At 35.6% G+C, this 22,615-nt stretch overlaps 1 protein-coding gene and 1 long non-coding RNA gene across 5 annotated transcripts in view; one reads left to right on the forward strand and one right to left on the reverse strand.

Annotated features, from left to right (window-relative positions):
- PTPRQ (protein tyrosine phosphatase receptor type Q) overlaps nucleotides 1-22,615 on the reverse strand; it is a 135,183-nt gene that overhangs the window by 59,731 nt on the left and 52,837 nt on the right. For all 4 annotated transcript variants that reach the window (XM_068669099.1, XM_068669098.1, XM_068669095.1 and 1 more), the window contains exons 31-40: nucleotides 21,842-22,123; nucleotides 19,997-20,179; nucleotides 19,226-19,327; nucleotides 16,725-16,845; nucleotides 12,923-13,083; nucleotides 11,253-11,398; nucleotides 4,643-4,808; nucleotides 3,871-4,161; nucleotides 3,290-3,565; nucleotides 2,337-2,488 (exon numbers count right to left, since the gene is read on the reverse strand). In XM_068669099.1, coding sequence (XP_068525200.1) covers nucleotides 2,337-2,488; nucleotides 3,290-3,565; nucleotides 3,871-4,161; nucleotides 4,643-4,808; nucleotides 11,253-11,398; nucleotides 12,923-13,083; nucleotides 16,725-16,845; nucleotides 19,226-19,327; nucleotides 19,997-20,179; nucleotides 21,842-22,123 — 1,880 coding nt within the window. The remainder of the gene's footprint in view (nucleotides 1-2,336; nucleotides 2,489-3,289; nucleotides 3,566-3,870; nucleotides 4,162-4,642; nucleotides 4,809-11,252; nucleotides 11,399-12,922; nucleotides 13,084-16,724; nucleotides 16,846-19,225; nucleotides 19,328-19,996; nucleotides 20,180-21,841; nucleotides 22,124-22,615) is intronic.
- The window catches only part of LOC137849466 (uncharacterized), a 15,126-nt gene continuing 2,721 nt past the window's right edge, over nucleotides 10,211-22,615 (forward strand). Inside the window, exons 1-2 of the long non-coding RNA XR_011091903.1 lie at nucleotides 10,211-10,700; nucleotides 17,021-17,110. This is a non-coding gene — a long non-coding RNA (uncharacterized lncRNA). The remainder of the gene's footprint in view (nucleotides 10,701-17,020; nucleotides 17,111-22,615) is intronic.

Below are 22,615 nucleotides of genomic sequence, written 5' to 3' on the forward strand. Positions count from 1 at the left end.
AGCAGAGCCACCTACAGCAGGTTGTCCATGCCAAGCTCTCCAAGGAAGGAGATACCTCTCTGGGCAGCCTGTGCCAGTGCTCCGTCACCTGCACAGTGAAGACATGCTTCCTAATGTTTAGACGGAACCTCCTGTGTTCCCGTTTGTGCCCATTGCTGCTTGTCCTTGCACTGGGCACCACTGATAAGAGCCTGGTTCTGTCCTTTTTGCACCCTCCCTTCTGGTACTTATACACATTGACAATATCCCCTGTGAGGCTCCTCCACGCTGAGTCCCAGCTCTCTCATCCTCTCTTCATAGGAGAAATGCTCCAGTCCCTTTGTCATCTTGGTGGCCCTCTGCTGGACTTTTTCCAGTAAGTCCAATTCTCCCTTGTACTGGGGAACCCAGAGCTGAACACAACACTCCAGGTGTGGCCTCACTAGTTCCAAACAGACAAGAAGGATCACCTCCCTCAACCTACTGGCAATACTTTTGGCCACTGTTAGGTCTGTTAGGTTATTTTGCAGCAAGGGTACACTGCTGACTCATGTAAAACTTGGTGTCTGCCGGGACTCCTAAGTCCTTTCCTGTAATGCTCCTTTGCAAGTGGGTGGTCCCCAGAATGTCCTGGTGCCTAGAGTTGTTCCTCTCCAGGTGCAGGACTCTGCACTTCTCCTTGTTGAACTTCATGAGACTCTTGTCAGGCCACCTCTCCACCCTGTCAAAGTCCCTCTGCATGGCAGCACAGCCCTCTGGTGAGTCAACCATTCCCTCCACTTTCATGTCATTCACAAATTTACTGAAGGTATCCCATCGTCCAGATTGTTAATGAAGATAAGCAGGACTGAACCCAGTACTGACCCTTAGGGCACTCTGCTTATGGGCCACCAACTAGACTTTGCACCACTGAAGCCTATCCTCCTGGTCCAGCAGTTCAGTCAGTTTTCAATCCCCTTCACTGTCTGCTTATCCAGCCTTTACTTCTATGGCTTCTCTAACAGGGTCTTATGGGGGACACAGAGCATGCAAGTCATATTTTGTGTATATTTTGAAAGGACTCTAATGGCAGCAGGAAGAGAGCTAAACTTCAGCAAGAAAACCTGGTGAGCATTTTGTGGAATTCATATCATCAGGGAATTATGGTGCCTAACTTCAATATTTCAAAATAAATTGCTCTGCTTGTCTCACTGCCACAATCTTAATCCAGTTTCTTGTCCACTACATCACATAACATGAAGAAACATTACTTTATGTAACACAAAGAAATTTGGAGCAAAGCAGAAACTGCTGCCAGTTTCTGTAATCTAATTGGGTTTAAGTCTGCCACAGATAGACTATGGCCTCCTTTGGTGGCCTTCATGAGCTCTCAAAGAACATGATTCCAAAGGCAACTGAACATGATTCCAAAGGCAACTCTCTATAGAGAGCTTTCTTCCGTATCTGCATTCTGCCTCCCCTCCTCCAAGGACCATGGAAGAAACTGGATCATGATAGCCCTTCATTCACCACAGGGAACAGATTGCAAAGACTGCACAGCAGGCCACCTCATGGGGAATGACTGCTGCAATGGATAAGCTTAACAACAGCACAAGCACTTCCCTTGCATGCTAAGTCTCTGGAAGTGCTGAGGGAGTTTGTCAGCACAGTATCACAGTGTACCTCACACTGTATGTCTTAAGCTCATAGCTGACTGCAGCAATGCCTTTGAACAGTAACTTTTAGCCATGTCTCAGGTGAACAGAACTCACTATTTAGTTTCTAAACCTGAGATACAGTCCTGGTCTCACTTGCTGCCCTTACAGTTTATGGCACATATTTGATGCCATGCCAGCAACCACACATAAATGCCTTGACCAATTTCTACATCTAATTTTATAGCTTCTATTTCAGTTAAAATTTATTCTGTTACTCTTTAAAAAAACAAACTAACTAAAACCACAAACCTCTAAACATTTTAAAACTATTTTTCAAGATTACAAGAAATTTCTTTCCTTTTTTAATCTTGGAAGCCCACAGATACTACATGGCACACACATGCAGATACAAGTAACTTCTGTCATTTTCTAACAACAAACTTACAATGAACTATGAACTAAAGATTAATAAAGCTCATCATTAATGGAATATTAGAAGCTGAAAACAAATTAAGATGTAGATATATTTTTCTATCTAATTTTTAAAATTGAGTTATAGACATTGTGGGAGAGTAAGTAAGCTGTCTTAACAAAAAATAATTTATAGGAGCTCCATAAATGTAGGAGTAAAAGAGACATTTAAATTATTTGTGTTGTTTGTAAAACATTAAAAAAGCATTTATCATCTGAAGAAATTAAACACAAATATTAGAAACATACCTGATAAAATATTTTTTCAGTGTTGTTTTGATAAATCTTAAAATTATATCTCATAATAACACCATTTGGCTGAGGACTTGGATCCCATTTTAGCCACACAGAATCTGAAGTGTAATTGGTAATGGTCAAATTCTGGGGTGGAGCTAATGGCACTGCAAAAGAGAAATGGTCTTGACTTACAAATTACAAATAAACCAGGCAAAACCAAATATTTCAGAGAAGCAGAAGAACATATGAACATCTGTTACCATTTCAATCTGAACTCAAGAAAACAGCACTTCATTTCTATCTTTTTGTTTATTTCTTTTTGAAAAGAAAACAAATTCCATTAACCAGGAATATGTTCAGTCAGCAAGGGATCTTCTCAGATACCTAAGAAACCTATTTGTCACTTAAACAGGCTCATTGTCAGAGCTAGGACACTTAAAAAGTCATAGTACATATATCTTGGAATGAAATATATTTCACTTCCTAAAGCTTATAGTGAGCACAACTCATATATCTACAAGAGAACATCATTTACCACACAGGTGGAAGGAGGTCCATGTAAGAGAGACCTGAAAGAGTGTCAAAAATGTTTTCATGCTTGTATTTTTTTAATTGTGTACATATGAGAGAAAAAAAAAAAAAAAAGAAGGTATTGTTGTTTGCTTAAAAATCCCTGACACTTGGACAAATGGTAAATTCCAAAGGAAAAAAAAAATCTTTCTTGGAGTTTTGTAATCCTTTGCAGAATATGACCACCTCTGGCACACTGTGATGGGAGGAGGAGAACTCAGAAAAGACTCAGAAAGAACTCAGAAAAGTGTTTCTTTCTTCTGAGAATTCTTCACACAAGACCAATGGAAAATGAATTCTTCACCTTGACTCTTTCAACGTGTGATGTTCAGATTTAAATCAGACGCCATATCACAGTGATAAAATTTCAGTTTGTTACAATTGCGTTTGCTCACCTGACTCATCTGTGTAGAACAGAAGCATGGAAGATGGACCAGATCCTTTTATAGTTCTTGCAGCTGTGTAAATACTGTATAATGTGAATGGTACAAGGTCTTCCAAAATGATGAAATTATTAGTGGTAGAGAACGAGATGTTCCTTTCTGGCCCAAACAAATTTAAATCATAACTTATTATAACACCACTTGGCTTAACAGGAGGGTCCCATGAAAGCATAACTGAAGTAGTTGAGAGATTTGAAAATTTTTTGATTATAGGTGCTGATTCTGGGACTACACAAAGAAATAAGAAAGAGAAAAACAAGGATAACCTCAGAAAAATATGAGTTATAATGAAAAATGTGTTTTACTTGTATTAGCTAGTTTAGTCTTAGCTGAAATTGTGCTCTGAGCAGAAAATTCTATTTCACGGTCTCAACACAGAAATGTGTAGCAGTTTTTTGTGTTACTGTATCTCATACACACAAACAAAGTTTTAAGTAAAATGAAAAAAAACTATTTTTTTTCTTTTAGAAAGCGAAGCATTCTACTTTTTCTACATTTCCTTAGGAATGAATAAAAACTATTCTTAAACTTACCATCTTCATCAGTTCTTATATGCAGACTTAGAGCATGCAGTTCAGAAGACCCTTTATCAGTGGCTGGTATGATTTTCAGAATGTAATCAGTGTATTTCTCCAGATTGTCAAAAATGATACTTGTGTTGTAAGTAAGGAAAGACAATATCTTATTGGTTCCCAGTTGCAATAAACTTAGAGAAACATGAAAGAAGACTAAACCATTTGGCTGGGATGGTGGAAGCCAGCTTACATTTACAGAAGATGAGGAAATGTTTTGATACACCAGATTTTCAACAGAACCATCTGGGACTATGAGAGATAAACAAAACAAATGCATGGATTACAATACTAAAGAATCCAAAACCAAAACAGATATACATGCCCTAAGTATGATTGTTTTATAAATCTTATTTGTAAAACACTAAATATTTTGTATAATTTTTTTTAACGATTTTTTTTTTTTTTTTTACTATCAAAACCAAAATATTTTGATGGTATATATGAATAACCATCTATGTTACATTTGATTTTTGAAAGAGCCTTAATGATGGTTTAATATAATATACTTATTGCTTGCATCCAAAGAAGAAGCTTGTGAACTATATTCTCTGTATTACAAAGCAGAGAAATCAAAATGTCTTTCATGCAAGGGAACATGAAAAAAAAAATATTTACTAGATTTTTTTTAGCTTTGCCATCTTAACAGTAAAAATCATTTTAAAGTTAGAGAATATTTAATAAATAGAAGCATTGATATACATTGTAACATTAAAAAAAGTTATTCACTTACTATCCTGATCTGTATATACATCTATAATTTCACTGGTTTTGTTTCCATCTCCAAAAGCTGTGCTTGCAGTTACCCACAGAGTATAATGGCTGTATTTGGCCAAGTCATCCAGAATTGCAGACTGGGACATATTGACATCGCTGTAGTTACCAGAACTTGTGAAATTCTGAAGGAAAAAAACAAATAATAAAATAATAATAATAAAAAAACATGTATTGTCTCTGAACATAAATGTTACTTATTCATTGACTTCTCATTCAGCCATCACCACCACCAAGACAGATGATTCACCAGATCATTCAAGAGACATAAATATATACTTTGACTAGTAGTAGGTGCTGATTTTTCTGAAATAATCAAGTTATTTATTTTATGTTGTCTATTACTCCTTGTACACACAACCTAATTGACTCATCCTGTCATTTGTAGCTGTTGAATGACAATTGACCTCTTTTATACACATTGACAAATATTACAAATATTACAAATATGTAATATTGCAATGGGTTTATCCATACTGCAACAGGAAAACAACAACAAAAAATCTGCTAATTGTTCATAGATTACATGAGCACACTTGATTGTCTTGTCTGATCTGCATAGTGATCTGCATCAAAGCACTTCTCCCACTTTGCTTTTTTTTTTTTTTTTTTTTTTTTTAATGAGAGTAGACCTTATATTTGTCTACTTGGCTAACTTTGAATTAAAAGTTTCCAGAGGCAGAGATCTCACTGGAACACTTGATAAACCATTCCTCTAGTTTTCATTAAAAACATGTCATTGTTTCTATTACAAACAAATATCTCCAATGGATTGTTTTGAATTGAATGGACCACCAGAATTCTTTTCCTTGTGCAGTTACTTGTTAACAAAAGACAACCGCTTGAGGACCACATCCTACTTTCTTTCAAACTATATAAAAATTTTCACTAAAACTGTGACTGCTGCAATATGTTACTGCTTCAGACCCTATAAGGAGTCTGTTCTTGTTTGGAATGAGCAATTTTGGAAACTGAAAAGAAAAAAATTAACTCAGATTATACCAAAGCTATACCACATAACCAAATCTGTATTATTATCCCAATGTTTTAAAGGAACTTGACTTAGAAGGCCCACAGCAGTTTGGCTCATGATTTGAAAACTATTGAGAGGTCACAGGCCCCATAAGGAAAGTCAGCACCTGTATGTGGTAGGAAGTCACACTTGTGTTCCAGCTTTGAATTATCAGCATCATTCCTCTCTAGCAGCCACTTGCTCCATTGAGCACGTGGCATCAGCAGCCAAGATGACTGTAATGTTTGCATATCTAAATTCAGAAATACTTATATAAACACAGGCATATTAAAACCATATACTAAAAAATAGGTTGTATTTCTCTTGAGGAAATTTCCTACTGAAGAAATCAGTGTGATACGCTCTGCTAAACAGTTGATTCAATATCTTGAATGTTGATAGTTTGGTATGCAATCTTCATGTCTGTCACTGAAACGTACTGATTTCTGTATGTAACATGGCATGACCAATTTCTTTGTTTTTTCATACAGTCAAAACTATTTCTGCAGGGGAAAAAAAAAAAAAAAAAAAAAAGGCCATACTCATTGATTTCCCTGAGATTTTCACACCAATATCTGCAGACCTATTTTTGCCTATGGTTACCAATGCTCACATAAAATAGGTAAGTAAATAAAGTAAATAAGCAAATAAACCATTTGTTTTGTTTTGTTTTGTTTAGTTTTTTTGAATGCAGAACAGAAGCTGCTCCAATTGATGGTATACATTTTTATATCCGCTCCTACTGACAGACTTGGAGTAGAGAAACAGAATCCTAGAACCACAGACTTAAAACACACTCACAAGCTTGTCTGAAAGATCTGGTTAGGTCAACATCAAACGAAATACAAAGGAATTCCACCTTAACTTAGACTTTTGTCTAAATATAGATGGAAGTTAACACTGTCTTCATGTCACTAACTGAAAAATATTGGGAAAAGTTTTGCTTTATACTTGGGTGGGGAAAGATACTGGAAAACAAGGACTGAATTCTGAGGAATTTAATTAAATCATCTGATGCTCAAGCACATAACATAAAATGCTTTCTGAACCAAATGTATCATTCTACTACTCTCATGTTATTATTGCTATGTATTATGAGTAATAGTGATTGACAGTAATAGTATCTACTAAGATCTAACAAAGACTTAAACTATTTTCCTGAGTTTTCAAGGTTAAAATGTCAAAGATACAAGACAAAGTTTTGATTCTAGCTTTATAGAGAGTTTACTGGTATGAACAGCTGAAAACCCAAGCCATAGTTTAAAAGGCATACCTTTACAATTTAGTCAGCTGCCTGCCAGTTACACACTCAGTGAACCAATGTGAAGGCTGTAACAACAGAAGTTTTGGTGGTTCAACAAACACTTTTTTAAGAGAAAGTCTCCTTACAATGAGGAGCCCAAGGACTGATAAGAGAGAACTTCCTCAAACTTCCGATATGACATAATATTAGCAAAGAATGAACACATAATTAAGAGTAAGGGTGAACAGGAAGAGCTGTGTGGGTACAAACTGAGAAAAGATGAAACTTGTACTAATTGTACCCTGGGGACAGAACACTATAGGAAGTTTTAGAATTAACTGTGGCTGTAGATGAAAGCAAACAGCTTAGGATCTTTGGCTACAGCTGAAGAAATTCTTCCTTCTATCCCCTTCTTCATCCATACATGAAAGAAGTTTTGACATAGCAAAGTATCAGATTATTAAAAGCAGCTAAGTGTAAGCAATACAAGCAATGAAAGTGTCAGAAGAAAGTAGTATCTTCTTCACTCTAGGAATCAGCAGAAATTTCCAGTGGCATAAAGCTGTAATTAGTTGTATACAGACAATATAGTGTTGCTCTTCTTCACTGTTAACCATTTCCCCCCATTGTTTCTTTCTTTGCACATTTGTTCATTGTACTGTAGGGCTATTTTGAGTTAGAATATTACATACTTGACTCTGGTAATTAGGAGAGCACTGACACCATGAGGGCTAATCCAAGCCATCCGTCAATGTAATGTACACTGTTCCAGTACTTATCTAAGTGAAGATACTTGCTTTTTGTGGTCTGTACTGTACTAAGACCATCTTTTCAAAAATCTCCAGTGTACTTTAGGGAGTCTCCCTTTTTCCCTTATTTTGGTCATACTGGTGAGAGAAAATTTTTGCTTGTTAAGTTAATACACAGCATTCCTTGCAACCCTTGTCTTCATTCCAAGGTAGACCAAGCCAAATTCCATTCTGAACTGTGTCCAGTCACGTTCACTTAACTTGGCTTCAACAAAAACCTGGTGGTATGGGATCTGGATGATTTCGGGTCTAATACTCAGAAGAGCAGCGGGCTTTCTTTCTCTTCTTAGTTCCTGGTTCCCCTGCCTAGTCTGGCAGAGCAGGACAGTTTTCATCTGTTCTGAAATTCCTATGCTGGAGAGGTTTCTCCAAGCATACATTTATATTAGTAATTAGCACCTTTCCCACTTTCTTCTTAATCAAAACACAGATATAGAGAGATTGAATAGAAGAGTTTATTCAAGTCAATATTACTGATTATAGATCAATATTTAACAATAAGACAATTATTTCCATAAATTCTTTGTCTGTTTTTCCATGGTAAGATTTAGAATATGGGAAGTATCTGCTTCAAGTATCATGCAAGGAACCACTAAACAAAGCTTGCAAAGCTGCTGCTGCAAACAGTAAAAGCTTGAACTGCAGGAATCCAGCAGCATGACATAGAAGTGACAAGAGCAAGAGCTACAGTGCCATATAGTCTGTGTAGGGAGTGCTCTTGGTCAGAATGTGCATCATCTCTTTACTGGACTGGTGCAGAGTCACAAACATAAACCAAAACGTAGTATTTTCCCTAGATCTATGACAGAATCTGAAAAATACAGCTGAACTTGAAACTAGTGCAAGCGTTGGTTTGTTCTGCTACCTTCTAGCAGCTCTGCCTGGAAGACATTCAAGTTATCTCTGCAGACTACCATTTTGTCTCACTGTATTTCTGTGGATCTTTGTCTTTATTTGATAATGAACAATGTATTTGGCTACCAGTCATCCCTCTCTGACACTTTCTTTTACAGCCTGTCAGTATCCCACAGAAACAGCCTACTCATCTATCAAAATCCTCAAATCTAATCTCCATCACTAAATTTTTCCTTCTGCTGTTCTGTTCTGAATCCCAGGTCTGAGCATCGCGCAGGCCTTCTGAATGGACAGTCACAGTGTTATTTTTCATGTAGACCTGTAAAGCAAAGAAACTATAAATTATTTTTCTGCCCTACAAAAAGAAAAAAAAAAGGGGAAAAAAAAGGTGGGGGGAAACTCTTTTTCCTCTAAGTTTCTGCATCATGTCAAGGAATAAAATGCACCCTTTATCTCAGGTCTTTTACTTTTTTTCCTGAACAAATTACTTTGCTCTGCAGCTACCAATTTCCTGACCTTAACAATGTTGTTTACAATAACAGATTTCTATTCATTAATATATCTGATGAGTCTGAGAATATGTGGAGACATGAGAACCTGAGACAACAAAATAGTAATAGTTTTAGTATGATGTTTGTATCTATTTCAGATTACGAAAACATTAGAATATGTTAATTTGCTTGAAGTTCTTCAACTGGGACAGTTTTCAGGCACTTGTAAGACAGACTTTAAGGCTTGGACCTCTTGTTTCCTATTATGTCCTGACAAAGAAGCAGAAAAACTAGCAGGGACCAACAGAGTGTCTAAGAATGGAGGGTTCATAGAAGTGTGAAAAGATCATCTATATTTTCTATTCCTCTATTATCATTCTCAAAACTGAAAATAGAGTTTGATATATATGAGTAATGGTGACCTAGATGCAGGAGCATCCAAACGAGTATTATGCCTTTTCATATGTGTGCAATACAAAACTTACCAGGATACCCTGAAACTATACAAATATGCTTCTAAGTTACAGACAGTTCTAAGCCCTGCCCTGTGTGTGTATATGTACGTATATATACACCTGTATCTATATATTACAGATGTTTATACACAAAAATGAGGCTGGCTTTCACACAGGCATTTCTCTGTAAATATAAATTACCTGTCAGAAAGAAGTTGGGGAGAGATGTTTTTAAACTCCTGTTTGAAATGTCTTGCATACACAGGAATGACAAGGAACAGAATAGGAGCGTAATGTAGGCTTGGTGGTTTCCATGCTAAACAGTGAACACAGATGTATGTGAAAGGCAGAGAGAGTTAAGGGGAACAGACAGATTAGGAGTGGATCATGATTTGAGAGATTAATGGTGTTCTCCCAAGGCCAGTAAGAGACAGATGCAATAGCAGGTGAAGTTTATCTTCTGGTAGTTTTCTACAGTGGGATGAGTTAAAAATCAAATCTGAATGGGTGAAGATGATGGGTTCCACATCTGTAAGTGGAGCAACTGTCAGTATTCTTCTGTCAAACACATTATATGCCAAAGCAGCAGTAACTACTACCCATGCCACCATCCTTCACTTGCACAACTACATTATGTGACAATGAAACTGGACCCTCACCTTGTTGGGCCAATGCTACTATGTTCCATCTTCCCTATCTTGCTCCTTCATTTCCAGAGTCCTGGGCAAGTCCAGAGGGATTATAGTTCTTGTTGTATCAGTTTCACCATACTCTTTCACCTCAGAGTTCCACCTTCCTAAAGGCAGAAATTAGGCCAAGTCTGTAGTCCTCCTCTAACATCCCTTCAGTTGTACAAGAATTAGACAAATGCAGTCACTTCTCATAGGATGAGCTTGTTCAGGCAATGCACTGGTGTAAAGGTTTCTCCAGGAATTTGTTAGGCTAAGAAAAATGTTGTTGGTACAGAACTGTGTGCAAGCAGAGGCTAACACTCTGAAAACCAGCCCTAATTTTAATCTCATCAACATGTGAACACATGGCATGGTCCTGCTTGCATCTCAAAATATGCATACAGAGCCTAAAAACCACACAGCTTCAGAGAAGTCAGAGATATGTATACACAGAACCATGTCAGCAATGACTCAACCACAGGTATTTGTAAAATCTGTGAGCATTTTTTCTTTTCTTCCTTTTCCTCCCCATGTGTAAAGCTTGTAAACAAAAACCTGTAAAAGAAGCTTACTTCTTCTTATTACACTTCTCTATCAGAATACATTATTCGAAAGAAGAGCAGAAAAACTATATGTAAATTAATACATGTGATCCATAATTAAGGATGAAAGTATCAACAACAGAAAAAATAGAAATGTCCAGATCACCAAAAAATAATAAATATTATTTGTCTTTTATGCTTTAATTCAGGATTCTCAATAGTTTTGTTTCAAGATGCTAAACAAATATGTCCTTCTCAGAGTAACAAAACTATGAGAGAATCTATTCTCTAATTTGACTGTATTACCTTATTTTCAAGCATGCATTCTATACAAGCATGCATTAAAATGTTTAAACAGAGCTGTTACAGAAATTAATTCAACTTGATAGATTAGAATAACAGTCTCAAGGATGTGCAATGAATCTTTAATGAATTAAGTATTAGAACAGTACACTGAATCATACAAATGAAGAACATAAAGAGAAGCTTACCTGTATGAATATCCCTGAATTATTTTTGAAATAAACTGAGTAGTACAGTATATTTCCATTAGGCTTTTGAGGAGGAGACCAGAACAGCATTACTGATGTAGAAGTAATGTTTCTGTATATAACATTTTTCGGAGGATCACCTGGTGCTGAAAAAATGTTAAGTTTTAGCATGCCTAACAGAAGGCTTAGTACATTATTGTGCCCAAGACATAGCCACTATTGATTTCACAACAGCCTATGTCAAATTGAATACATTTCTGAATGTGGTATAAAAATTGCTTCTGAAAATGATAAAATAGTAACTGTAAACAATTTTTTTAAACTTTTTTTTTTTTTCAGACACATTTTTATTTTGCCACACTGGCACACAAAAACTATTTTCTTATAGAATTTGTCCTTTATTTACTATGTTTTGTGTGCATAGTCTACGCTGTGTATGTACACAAATAAGTGACAGAGTTATCACAATTTGCAAACAAAAAAAGGACTTCAGAATATCTAAATTAAAAGCCTGTTTCTGTCTTTGATGATTATAAACAGAGTTTAGGCTTTCAACTCTTATATGTTAACCAGATACCTAAGCTTGGACAGCATGATTTTCTCTGCTTTTTAATCTCTTTCCTCAGCCTACTGAATATACAGGAAGGACTGTGTAAGTATTCTTCAATTAATCCGTCCTCCTATCCTGTAAAGCATATAGTCCTTCTCAGTAGCACAGGGATGCAGGAAACTCAAACTCCTTAATTTCATTATGTCAGTTGAAGAGAACTTAAGTCTACATTCTGGCCATTCAAGAAAGTGCTCTACACAAGTGCCATAGAGTACTGAACACTGTAGGTGATATTAAGACTCTTGTTTTGTGTTGTTCTAGTTTGTATAACATACTAAAATATTGGAAGGAGAACTCTAAGATCGATGCCTAAAAATCCTGCCTTAAAAAGTCCGTTTCAAGCTTTATTAGCAAAGACTGGGAATACCTAAAATTTGGTGTTTCAGTCTTTTGAGAGATGCTTTGGATAGACACTAATCTTGCTACTGATTGTTGAGTTTATCTGTGCATGATGATTCTAAAATATGTCTGCACACAATCCATTTTGGAACATATTGCAGCAATATAATTAGTGGGAAAAACCGAAATATTAATGTAACTGAAAACCTTTAAAAGCACAGTATACAGTATGATCATTTATAGAAGTTAACTACAACTTTGAAAATCATTAAAAAACAAACAATTAAATCATTGCACACTTACAGATTTAACTTTCAAATTAAATCCATTTCAGGATTGTGAGAGAGACTCTAGAGAGTATTTTCCTTCTCAGAAATTATGGCAGAGCAAGACAGAGCAAAGAGCCATTACGTATATTATAATATTAATTAGGTTTATTTCAAAATTTAAAACTAAATTATTTTAATCTTACCTGTCTTGAAGGGAAACACATTCTGCTCAGTAGAACAACAGAAATTCCAAACATAATTTTATAGAACCATAGATATAGTGTACACACGCAGACACACATCCACACACACATATATACAAGTAGAACATCTCTTCTTGACCAGTCAAATGCCATTCTCTTTCAGCAGCATTATTAAATTATATGAGCCTAACAGAAATTCAAGGCTACATGAAATCAAAGATTCCTACTACATATAACATATAAGCTTACCTCCTTCAGAAGTTCTGAATATTATAGTATCGCTTTTTATGTTGCCATCTCCAAATCTTGTACTTGCTGTAACATATGCACTATACTCAGAGTTATTTTCCAGATCTGTGAACTGCAGTGATGTTTCTGTTACATTCACACTCCTTTTTGATATTTTATTCCTAAAGAAAAATATTTTATTAATTATATATGCATGCCATTTCTCTATGTATACAACTCTGGAGTATGATATTAAATTGAAAAAATGCTATATTGTGGTAAACACAAATATTTTATCATATTTAATTTTATTTTCATTTATTATTATTATCATATTTTATCATATATTGACAAGCTCACTTTTGTACTTTTGCATCACAACAGGGCTCTTTATTTATTTATTTATTAAAACAACAACAACAAAACAACAACAAAACAAAACAACAACAACAACAACAACAAAAAACACCAACAGAAAAATGTATATTAATTCATCAGCAAAGGAGATTATTATATTGAATACTGAGGAGGAGTAGGTCCATCTTGTAACTGCTATCAAATGGTTATATGGTACCCTTGGGAAGGACACAGGAGGGCATAACTAAACTGTCTCCCTGGACAGGAATAGCGAAATATAAAAAGATTATAGCAGGGAGCATGCCCTACTGTGACTCTGTGAAATTGGTCAGAAGGCTGAAGTTATAAATGGAATAATAGAAGATGATATGGAGCAGGAATTAGCTGGTGCTGAGTTAATTCTGGTGGAATGTAGCAAGGGATCAGAATGGAACTCTAGTCAGGCCAAAACCAGCCTAGAATGACTATAAGATGTAACATTAATAAAATGCTGGTATTAGCATAGGTATGAAATGATTATAAGAAAGTAAAGTAAGATACAGAAATAACTAATTTGAATTTTAAAAGTCTGTTATTCCTCAAGAAATTAATTTATTATTTTACAGAAGAAAAATAAAAATCTGGCTAACATTCCATTCTGCAAATAATTCTGTATGAATGGATACTCTGTGTTTCTAATGGGATTTCATAGAGGGATGATAATTTTACAATACGTTAAAAAAAAGCAAAATAATGAAGGGTGATCCTTTTCAGGGAAGCAGCCTTTGTAACACAGTGCCACCAACATTACATTTTTCTCAAAGTTTTGATATTTTGAGTAGTGTATAAAGAAAAACAAAAGGCTGCTGTCACAATTATTAAATTCTATACAAAGAAAACATATTTTCTTTGATCTTTGTCCAATATATTCTTAGTACAGAAAAAGGTAGCTGGTTGTAATTTAAGAAGAAAACGTACAGCTCACTGCTGCAAACATTTCCATGCTGAGTAATTGCATTCTCATAATGTCTTATTTGCCATAGAACATCTCCACAATTAGGCCATCGTTACAAAGAAGAACTAAAGCTTAGAGTTTTTCAAGAAAAGTTGATTTTCTGTTCAGAAAACAACTGAGGCTGCAATCAAAATAATAAGAATAGAATGATCAAGGTGAATTTAGTCTTCACAGACAATGAGAAAGAGGTCTAGCAAAATACACTAACCTGAGGAATTCCAATGAGGAACAATAATATTAAGTTTTAAATGAGATTTTTCAAAAACCTAGACAAAGGAGGTCCTAAGAAATTGCGTACTAGACAAAGACAGGCACTATAGTTTCATTAAAAAATTGCACCTCTAAGTAGATCTATTCAGTAATTACCTCAGAAAAAAAAAAAGAAAAGCTCAATGGGATAATGATAATTTTTGAGCCTGAAATATTTTCTTTAAAAGAACAGTGGTATGGGTTGCTGTGCAAGTACAGCAAAAAGTCAATAGCTGTTGGCAAGTTGAGCAGTTTCATTAATATGCCTTGGTACTATGGAACTGCTGACTCGCAATATGAGTTTATAGACTCAAGGTACCCAGAAAGTTCCTTTGTTACTTACTTGTACCCAAAACCACCGTGTCCTGTGACAAATTCATGAAGGACGATATCAAAGAAAACGTTGCTCTTTACAAAAGTTGTGGATTCTTGTTCCCAAATCATTAAAGAAATCTTACCAAATTTTCTGTAATTGCCATGATATATTTAAGAGAATGAACAATTATTTAAATATATATATAATCTGTATTAGATTTCCTTTTCCTGCTTTATCAAGAAGCTCTGGGAATAACAATCTCCCCAGTAACACAGAGAATGCCTCTCCAAAAGCAGAAGCTATGGCATGGCAGTTTGCCTCGTCATATATCACCCTGAAACACACTGGATGAAATTATACAGCCAATTCTGTTAAATACATAAATTAAAAAAAGGAAAAAAAAAAAAGAAAAAAAAAAAAGAGTGAAGCTGTGACCCCTTGGAAGGCAAAGGGAGTTTTCCTCCAATGTCCTTGCCTCAGGATGATACCTAATCCCTGTCTAATTTTAGATATGGCACAGTAAGGACAGATAAGACACAGCAAGGAGAATATGGACTGAAAAAGAACAAGGGTTACTGCAAAAAGTTATGTGTTTGTTTAATTCAAATGTTTGGAAGGATGGATCAATTAACAGTTTTTAAAAACTAATTCTTACTAACTCACTTGTCGTAACAAAAGCAGTAAGCTTTTAGGCAATATAAGGATGAAAAGTTCTATAACCTCAAGTCCTCCAAAACAGTAATCTGTATCATGAAGCAGCTCCTTCCTAGATAGAAGACAGTATTAAATTTATTGTTTGTGATTAAGGACTACCAGACCTTGCCAACACAGCAGAATTAACAAGACAAGTTAAATGTAACTCTTCTGGAAAGAAGAGCACACTCCTATTCATTTGATCACAAACTTAACTAGAAATTATAATTTCTGCTGAGGAACTGAGTACAAATCTTACCCCAAAACTGTGAAGTTACATTAAAATAATAAATGTAAGCTCAATAATATTGCATTTATAAAGACTTAATTTGCACACTTGGTTCACATCTCATAAGGTGGAATTCCTTTGCTTGCCATGCTTTTGTATTGGCAATAAAATGGTACAGCATAAATACAGCTATTAAAAGTAATCATCAACAAAATCTTTTCAATCCCAGAAGAAGTTATAAATAGTTCTATGAAGAAACGGCACAGCACCAGACTGAACAACATTGTACGGAGAACAGGATAGAAGCTGCAAGTTTAAAAATGCCCAAATTCCTTTTGAAAGATTAAAAAAGTAAAAAATCCCAGGAGCAAGGACAGGAAACAAATGCAGGGAAGAAGAAAAGGAGAAAAAACTATGTAGCAAGTGAAAATTATATATGAAAGAAATATTTGTTTGTTATAAATATATACAAAATAAAACATCAAGCATAACTAATAGCACATACAAAGACTAAAATTGCAAATCTTGAGCTCTTATGCCATATGGGTGGTAGCTAGTAGAGATCTCAAATTGTTTTTACACACTTTCTACAAAATAAATCTACTTCATGTCAATGTCACATTTCCTTTATGTTTTAGGATTAGCCAGTGCCCTGCCTTAAAATAGGCCCAATCAGTATAGAATGAAAGTCATCATGCTCTAATTAAAATTTGAATTAATTTACAAAAATAAAACCCTCAGAAAAAAAAGAAAAAGAAAAAAGAAAAAAGAAACATTGAAACCACTTGCAAAATATTTAATACCTCAGTTTTCAATTGCCACATTATATTTGAATTTGTACACACAAAAGGCTAGTATTCTAAGTGCTGGATGAATATGTATTCTCCAAAAACATGTAATCAACACATTGTGTAAGAAAAAACTAACATTCCTGCTAGGTTACAGATTAATATTTATCCTCAGAACTATTTCCAGAAAATCTTACCAGACGTAAACTGTGTAATAGAGGATAATTCCATTTGGCTCCAGTGGAGGTTTCCATGACAACTTCACAGTGACACCCGACAACTGTTTTACTGAGAGGGATTCTGGAGGAGAACTAGGAGCTATGAAATGAGAGAACAGGACACAACATCTTGTTAAACAGCTAAGATCGATGGGATATGCAGCATCCTTAAATAGGATTTTAATTATTTGTGATGGAAAGTGAACTTTGTGCTACACAGGTACAGTATCCATCAACTAATGTTATAGCACAGCTTCTTTTCCTTTTTCTGACAGATGATAAAAGAAGATTTTGCATGGTGGTGTTAGAACATCTGTTTCTGTGATTCAATGGAAAAAGTACTTCATGAGAAAACAGGGCAATGGGTAGGTCACAGTGATTCACCTACTGTCCAAGTATGTTGCCGTAATGTTTTTTCTTCTAATAAAAGCAAGAGCTTTATAGGTATGAACACGTGTAAAATACAGCCAAATAGTTCCCCTGAGGAAAAAGAGGTGCTGGAAATAATTATATGAAGCACCAAAATGTGGAAAAATGCACAAGCATGGCACTGAGAGATGATAAAAATGTGGGATACTAGGCAGCAGTAAAATCTATGCACTCCATCAAATAAGGACCACATTCATACACTTAGCATGTCACAAGGGCAACTATAAAGATAGGCATTGACTGAGACCATTAAAATTCATGTTACATGAACTTTACATGACACTATGTTACAACTGTGCAGGGAAACATCATAAGTAAGGGAAAGTGTTACACCATGTTTGAATTCATTTTAATTGAATTACTCTGAAGTTCATATAAATATTACTGAAGAAAAACATACCTATGTATGTATAAGTGATATTGCTTTGTATTAGCATGTTATTGAGAAGCAAACCGTCTTCTTGATTCATGTATATATGCATCACTATGTGGTACTTTTAGAATTACTTCTGTTTTTCTCAAATTAATCCAAATAGCATCATGTACTAAAAATTCAGGTCATAGTTGTAGTCATGCATGGAAATTGAGAATATGAGCATAGCTATTAGCAAATCTATGAAACATTTGGTCCGAAACTTGGAACACTGTGTTCCTGTGAAAAAAGTACATGTGGTGTATTATAAATATTTTTGTTTCTCAGTTGTTGTTCCTTCTATTACTATCTTAAAAGTTGGCATAAAGGTTTTACAACTCTGTACATTCAAGAAAAAAATATTTTTCATGAACAAAGGTTCACTGAATTCAGTAAGCATCTGCATTTAGTAACAAAAAAAATGGTGACAGATGTATTTAGTGTTTTTCTTGTTACACTGTCCTCAGAGACTATACAATAAAAGATCTATGAAACACCGAATGTTGTATCTTCTTGGCATGTCCAGTTTATGGTACAATTCTTGTTCAGGGGATATTTTTTTTGCTAAAGAATAGAATTAACATTGTTCTAACTGAAAACACACTATGTAAAAGATAGTTTTATCCAAATTAGCTGTTCCCAGTATGCTCCAATAACATTACTATTGAACAAAAGTTTATTACTTTTGTTCAGTGTGAATGTAAGCTCATCAACGCCTTGGAGATTTGCAAAGATCTATTATCATCAAAAACTGGATCTTGGGCAAGTCAATGCTTCCTAATAGATGGAAAGAGACTTAATTTGGGAATGCCTCACGGGATGTTTGCGTCAATGCAGCTTTAATCTAGGTTTTCAGAAATGTCCTCCCTAAGCAATGGAGAGAGACAGACAGGCTTCTTCAAATGCAAGTCACAGCACTTAATTGAGATTCTGCTTTGAATTTTTTTCAGGAGTCCCTTACTCTATAGAGGATCTATAGAGGAGATCAGTGACAACTTCATACAACTGCATTGGCTACTGAAAGTGCAAATATCATTTTATGGTCCCTCTGCTGATTTACAAGTTGTACAAATTAGCAGGGAATGCAATGACTATGTTCTACTGTGAGCCCATAGAACACTCCCCTGCTAAATTTCAAAGTCTAGTACTACTGAAAATGGACTTTGAGTATTTTCATAATATTAATAATTTTGCATCTATGTGTGCATGTGTGCCTCTGTTTAGAAGAGCCCCAAAATCTCCAAGTAAAAGAACCAGAAATGTCCCTGGACCATTTAAGATGGTTTTGATTTTCCTTTTCTCCAGCTCTCACAAGTCTGCAGAACAAAACGCAACATTCAATTCTAGTGTTTAATTAGAATAATACTAGTAAATTAAGATCCTTCAAATGCAGAATATGTTAAGACCAAATGCCCATGCACAGCAATCCTATGATTCACAGAGATTGTATTGGTTAACATATTACATAGTATCTATAAACACGCGCACACAAAGATGCAAACATGGATGCATATCATTGAATGTGTAGATAAATAGAGATTACAAAAATGTGTATAAAACCTATGCATAGCTGATATGAAGCATAAGATTAGATTAAGACTACAAGCAATGACACATCACAACTTCAGTTCTGACTTACCGTCCTCATCAGTCAGTACATGCAGAGGTGCACTACAAAGGCCCTCTCCCATCATGGTACTAGCAGACACTTCTATAGTATATTCTGTATATTTCTTTAAATCTAAATAAAGAAGAACAATTCAGAAAATCAACCATTCAGTAGGGAAAGTTTTTTCTTTTAATGGAAAAAAAAATATATTGAGATCCTATTCCACAAGTAGAAATTCTGAAGAGCTGAACGGGCCCATCATTTACTCTGATTGGTGCCTTTAGAGACTGAAAAAAAAAAAAAAGTGACTTCAGCTGCACCTCATACATCTTGCCCTCTAGACCACTTTATATCTCATATTCCTGGAATGCCTTAAAGCTTATGCTTAGTGATACTCTGAAAATATACTAGTTGAAGTATTGAGCTGCCAGTATTAGCTGCTGAATTATGCTGCAGTTATAATGACAGAATAAATAAAAAGATCAGAAAGATACATAGGTGACCTCAGTGTTTACTTTGTTACAATGATAGATACATGAAAAATATTAATGAAGTTCTTTATACTTTAAACATCTACAACACAATAAGAGGCATGTTAGATTCTGTACCAAGCATGGCCCATTCCACCACATTACTGCAGGACACAACTGGCTGCCTCTCAGCAGAGGCAGCATATAGTTATGTAAGGACAAGAATGATTCTGTCCTTTCAGGGAATTAATTGATATGAATCAGTGGATTAGTTAAACCCTTCTCAGAATAAGTTACAGTTGCCTTAAGTTCCAGATCATTATATACTAGCCTGTAATACGTAGTACCAGATGAGTAGTGTTTATGACTCTTTGCTCAGTTCCACCAGTCCTCTTGAGATAGATTGTGTATGTCTGTATGATTCCATTGGGAATGGATGGTGGAAAAAATGATAATTCAATTTCCACAGATGAGATGTTCCTATAGGTTATGCTTTCCGGTGCAGAATCAGGAACTAGAAGATGAAATTTAGACTTGTAAAAGATCACAGTTAGTTTCATTGATTTCTTAAACATTTTTTTTTTTTAAACTGGCTACAAGGAAACACACTGTGAACATTTTGATTTTTATCTTGGTGATGGTTTTCTGGTTTTTGTTTGTTTGTTTGTTTGTTTTTGGGGGGACTTTGGGGTGCAATATTGTCTGTTTGTTGTATGAAATAAATTTCAGGAGGCTAAATTGGAAGATCAAAAATATATGACAGACATGCACTGCATTGATAAAGGAGAGGTCATTCTTTTTTTAAAAAAAAATTAAAATCATCTTAACATGCCAGATAAAAAAGCTACTAGAGCATGGTACTAAACTTTCCCTCTACTATCCCATAACTATTACTGCTATCCTCTAAGCTAGCTGTTATTAGAAGATTTTTCATGTGCTGCCGTAATTTACTCTTCATATCAGGAACAGCCTTTGTATTCCTTCTTTCAAGGTGAAATATGCAAACTGCATGAATGCCTGTATTAATGGGAAAAAAGGGGGGTGGAGGAAGGAACCCTAACTTTATGCTGTGAGGGCCCTGAGATCAATTTGCCTCCTGGGGGTTTGGCTGTAGGGTCTCGGGGCCAGCTCAGCGATAGAGCAGCTGAGCTGCTCTATCTTTTTTTCACCTCCTCGCTGGAGACACACTCACAGACAATGCATCAGTGAGGCCACAGCCAGGGCTGACCACTGTCCTCTGGGAGATACTTTCAATCAGGACTCTCTTGCTGTGTCCTTGGTTGAGCTACAGCTCCTGCTGCATTGCTGAAGTACCACTGACCTAGCTCCAACTTGCAGACAGACATCTCAGGCTGGCCTCCACTTGGCCCCACCACCATGGGCCTGCTCAGCTATCACTGGGCTGTGTCTGACTTAGTTACTGTCACTGAAACTGATCCTGACCCTGACTTGCTGACTCACTTTCCTCACTTGACCTGCCTCATCACCATGGACTCGTTTGGCAACCTGGACTCGGCTGCTCCTGGCTGCCCCCCGCACTGAGGGTTGTTGGGACAGGCCCTGGCTAGTGAAGCTCCTGCCCTGCAAGCCCAGGGACCCTCCCTGGGTCTTGAATCCCTGTCCCTTAGGGAGCAGCTGGCAATTGCTTTATCATGGCAAATGTTTTTTGTGTACATGTGTATTTCTGTCCTCACAGAAATACACAAGTGTTTTCTGTTATCCAAATTTTGTCTGATATAGTAATATATCTGATTCCAGCAACTTAAAATCATACAATGACAGCACAATTTGCTCCAAAGATCACATAAGGCATGGACAGATGTTTGGAATGCCCAAAACATTCTTATCAAAGTAAGGACATTTGAAAAAACTTTGCATTCATTAGGATAAATCATTTCTGCTAAAGCAACATCAAGAAATTGAATAAATACCATGAGACCCAGTGAAATAAGCCCACAACTCTGCCTAAGTTCATGGCAGAATGGTAACAGAACTCCCAAGAGCTCTTGGATACATCAGCCCATTAATAGGTTGTAGTTCACTCAAAATGCTCCACCCTTCAGATCCTCCCTTATTTTCATTCTTCTCATCTCAGAAGATGTTTTGGTTATCAAACATCACCATAAAGCAGTTGACTGAAAAAAGTACAGTATTTTTTTAAAAGCCATATACTCACCAGTTTCAGAAGTTCTCACCAGAAGTGGGAAAGATGACTGATTCCCATGGCCAAGTCTGGTGAATGCCCTTACAGTGATGTTGTAGAGAGTATATGGACTCAGTTCAGTAAGTGATATGCTTGTAGATGAGGCATTTTTAATAAATAAATCATTGGAATCACTGTACAGAACTTCATAGTGAGTTATGAGACCATTGGGTTGTTCAGGTGGTAACCATCTCAGATATATCTCTGTTGCAGTCACATTTACTAACTCTACATTTTGGGGGGGGGAGTCTGGTTCTGCAATACAGAAATCAAAGAGAAAAAAAAAACAAAAACAAGTCTGAGAAGTTCAGTTAATTGAATATAGGACTGATCTAATAAACCTATTGGATTCTAACACACTGAGATATCCTGATACTATAACAAAATGCATAGCTAACTGTAGCAAAAAGGCAATAATTTACTTACTCACATCCCTTCTCAAAGTTTTACCACTTTTTAACTTAGTTAATTCCTGTGGCTTTTTTTTTTTTTTTTTTTTTTTTTTCCCACTAATAAAACTAGACATCTTTTTGCATCCCAGACACTTTAGCTTTTCTGAATCTTTTTTCTTTTCATTCACTTACAAATGTATCCAAAAGTTCAGCTTAAAAAACAAAGAAACAAAACAAACAAACAAAAAATTCAACCTCTTGTCTATTGCTTTCATTCAGATTCATTCTTCAAATCTTTTATTGGCTTCCTCTAATTCAAGTTCTTTAACTTTGAATGTTATCTTTCTGCTTTCTT

This window comes from Anas acuta, chromosome 1 (genome assembly GCF_963932015.1).
Source record: "Anas acuta chromosome 1, bAnaAcu1.1, whole genome shotgun sequence".
NCBI classification, from domain to species: domain Eukaryota; kingdom Metazoa; phylum Chordata; class Aves; order Anseriformes; family Anatidae; genus Anas; species Anas acuta.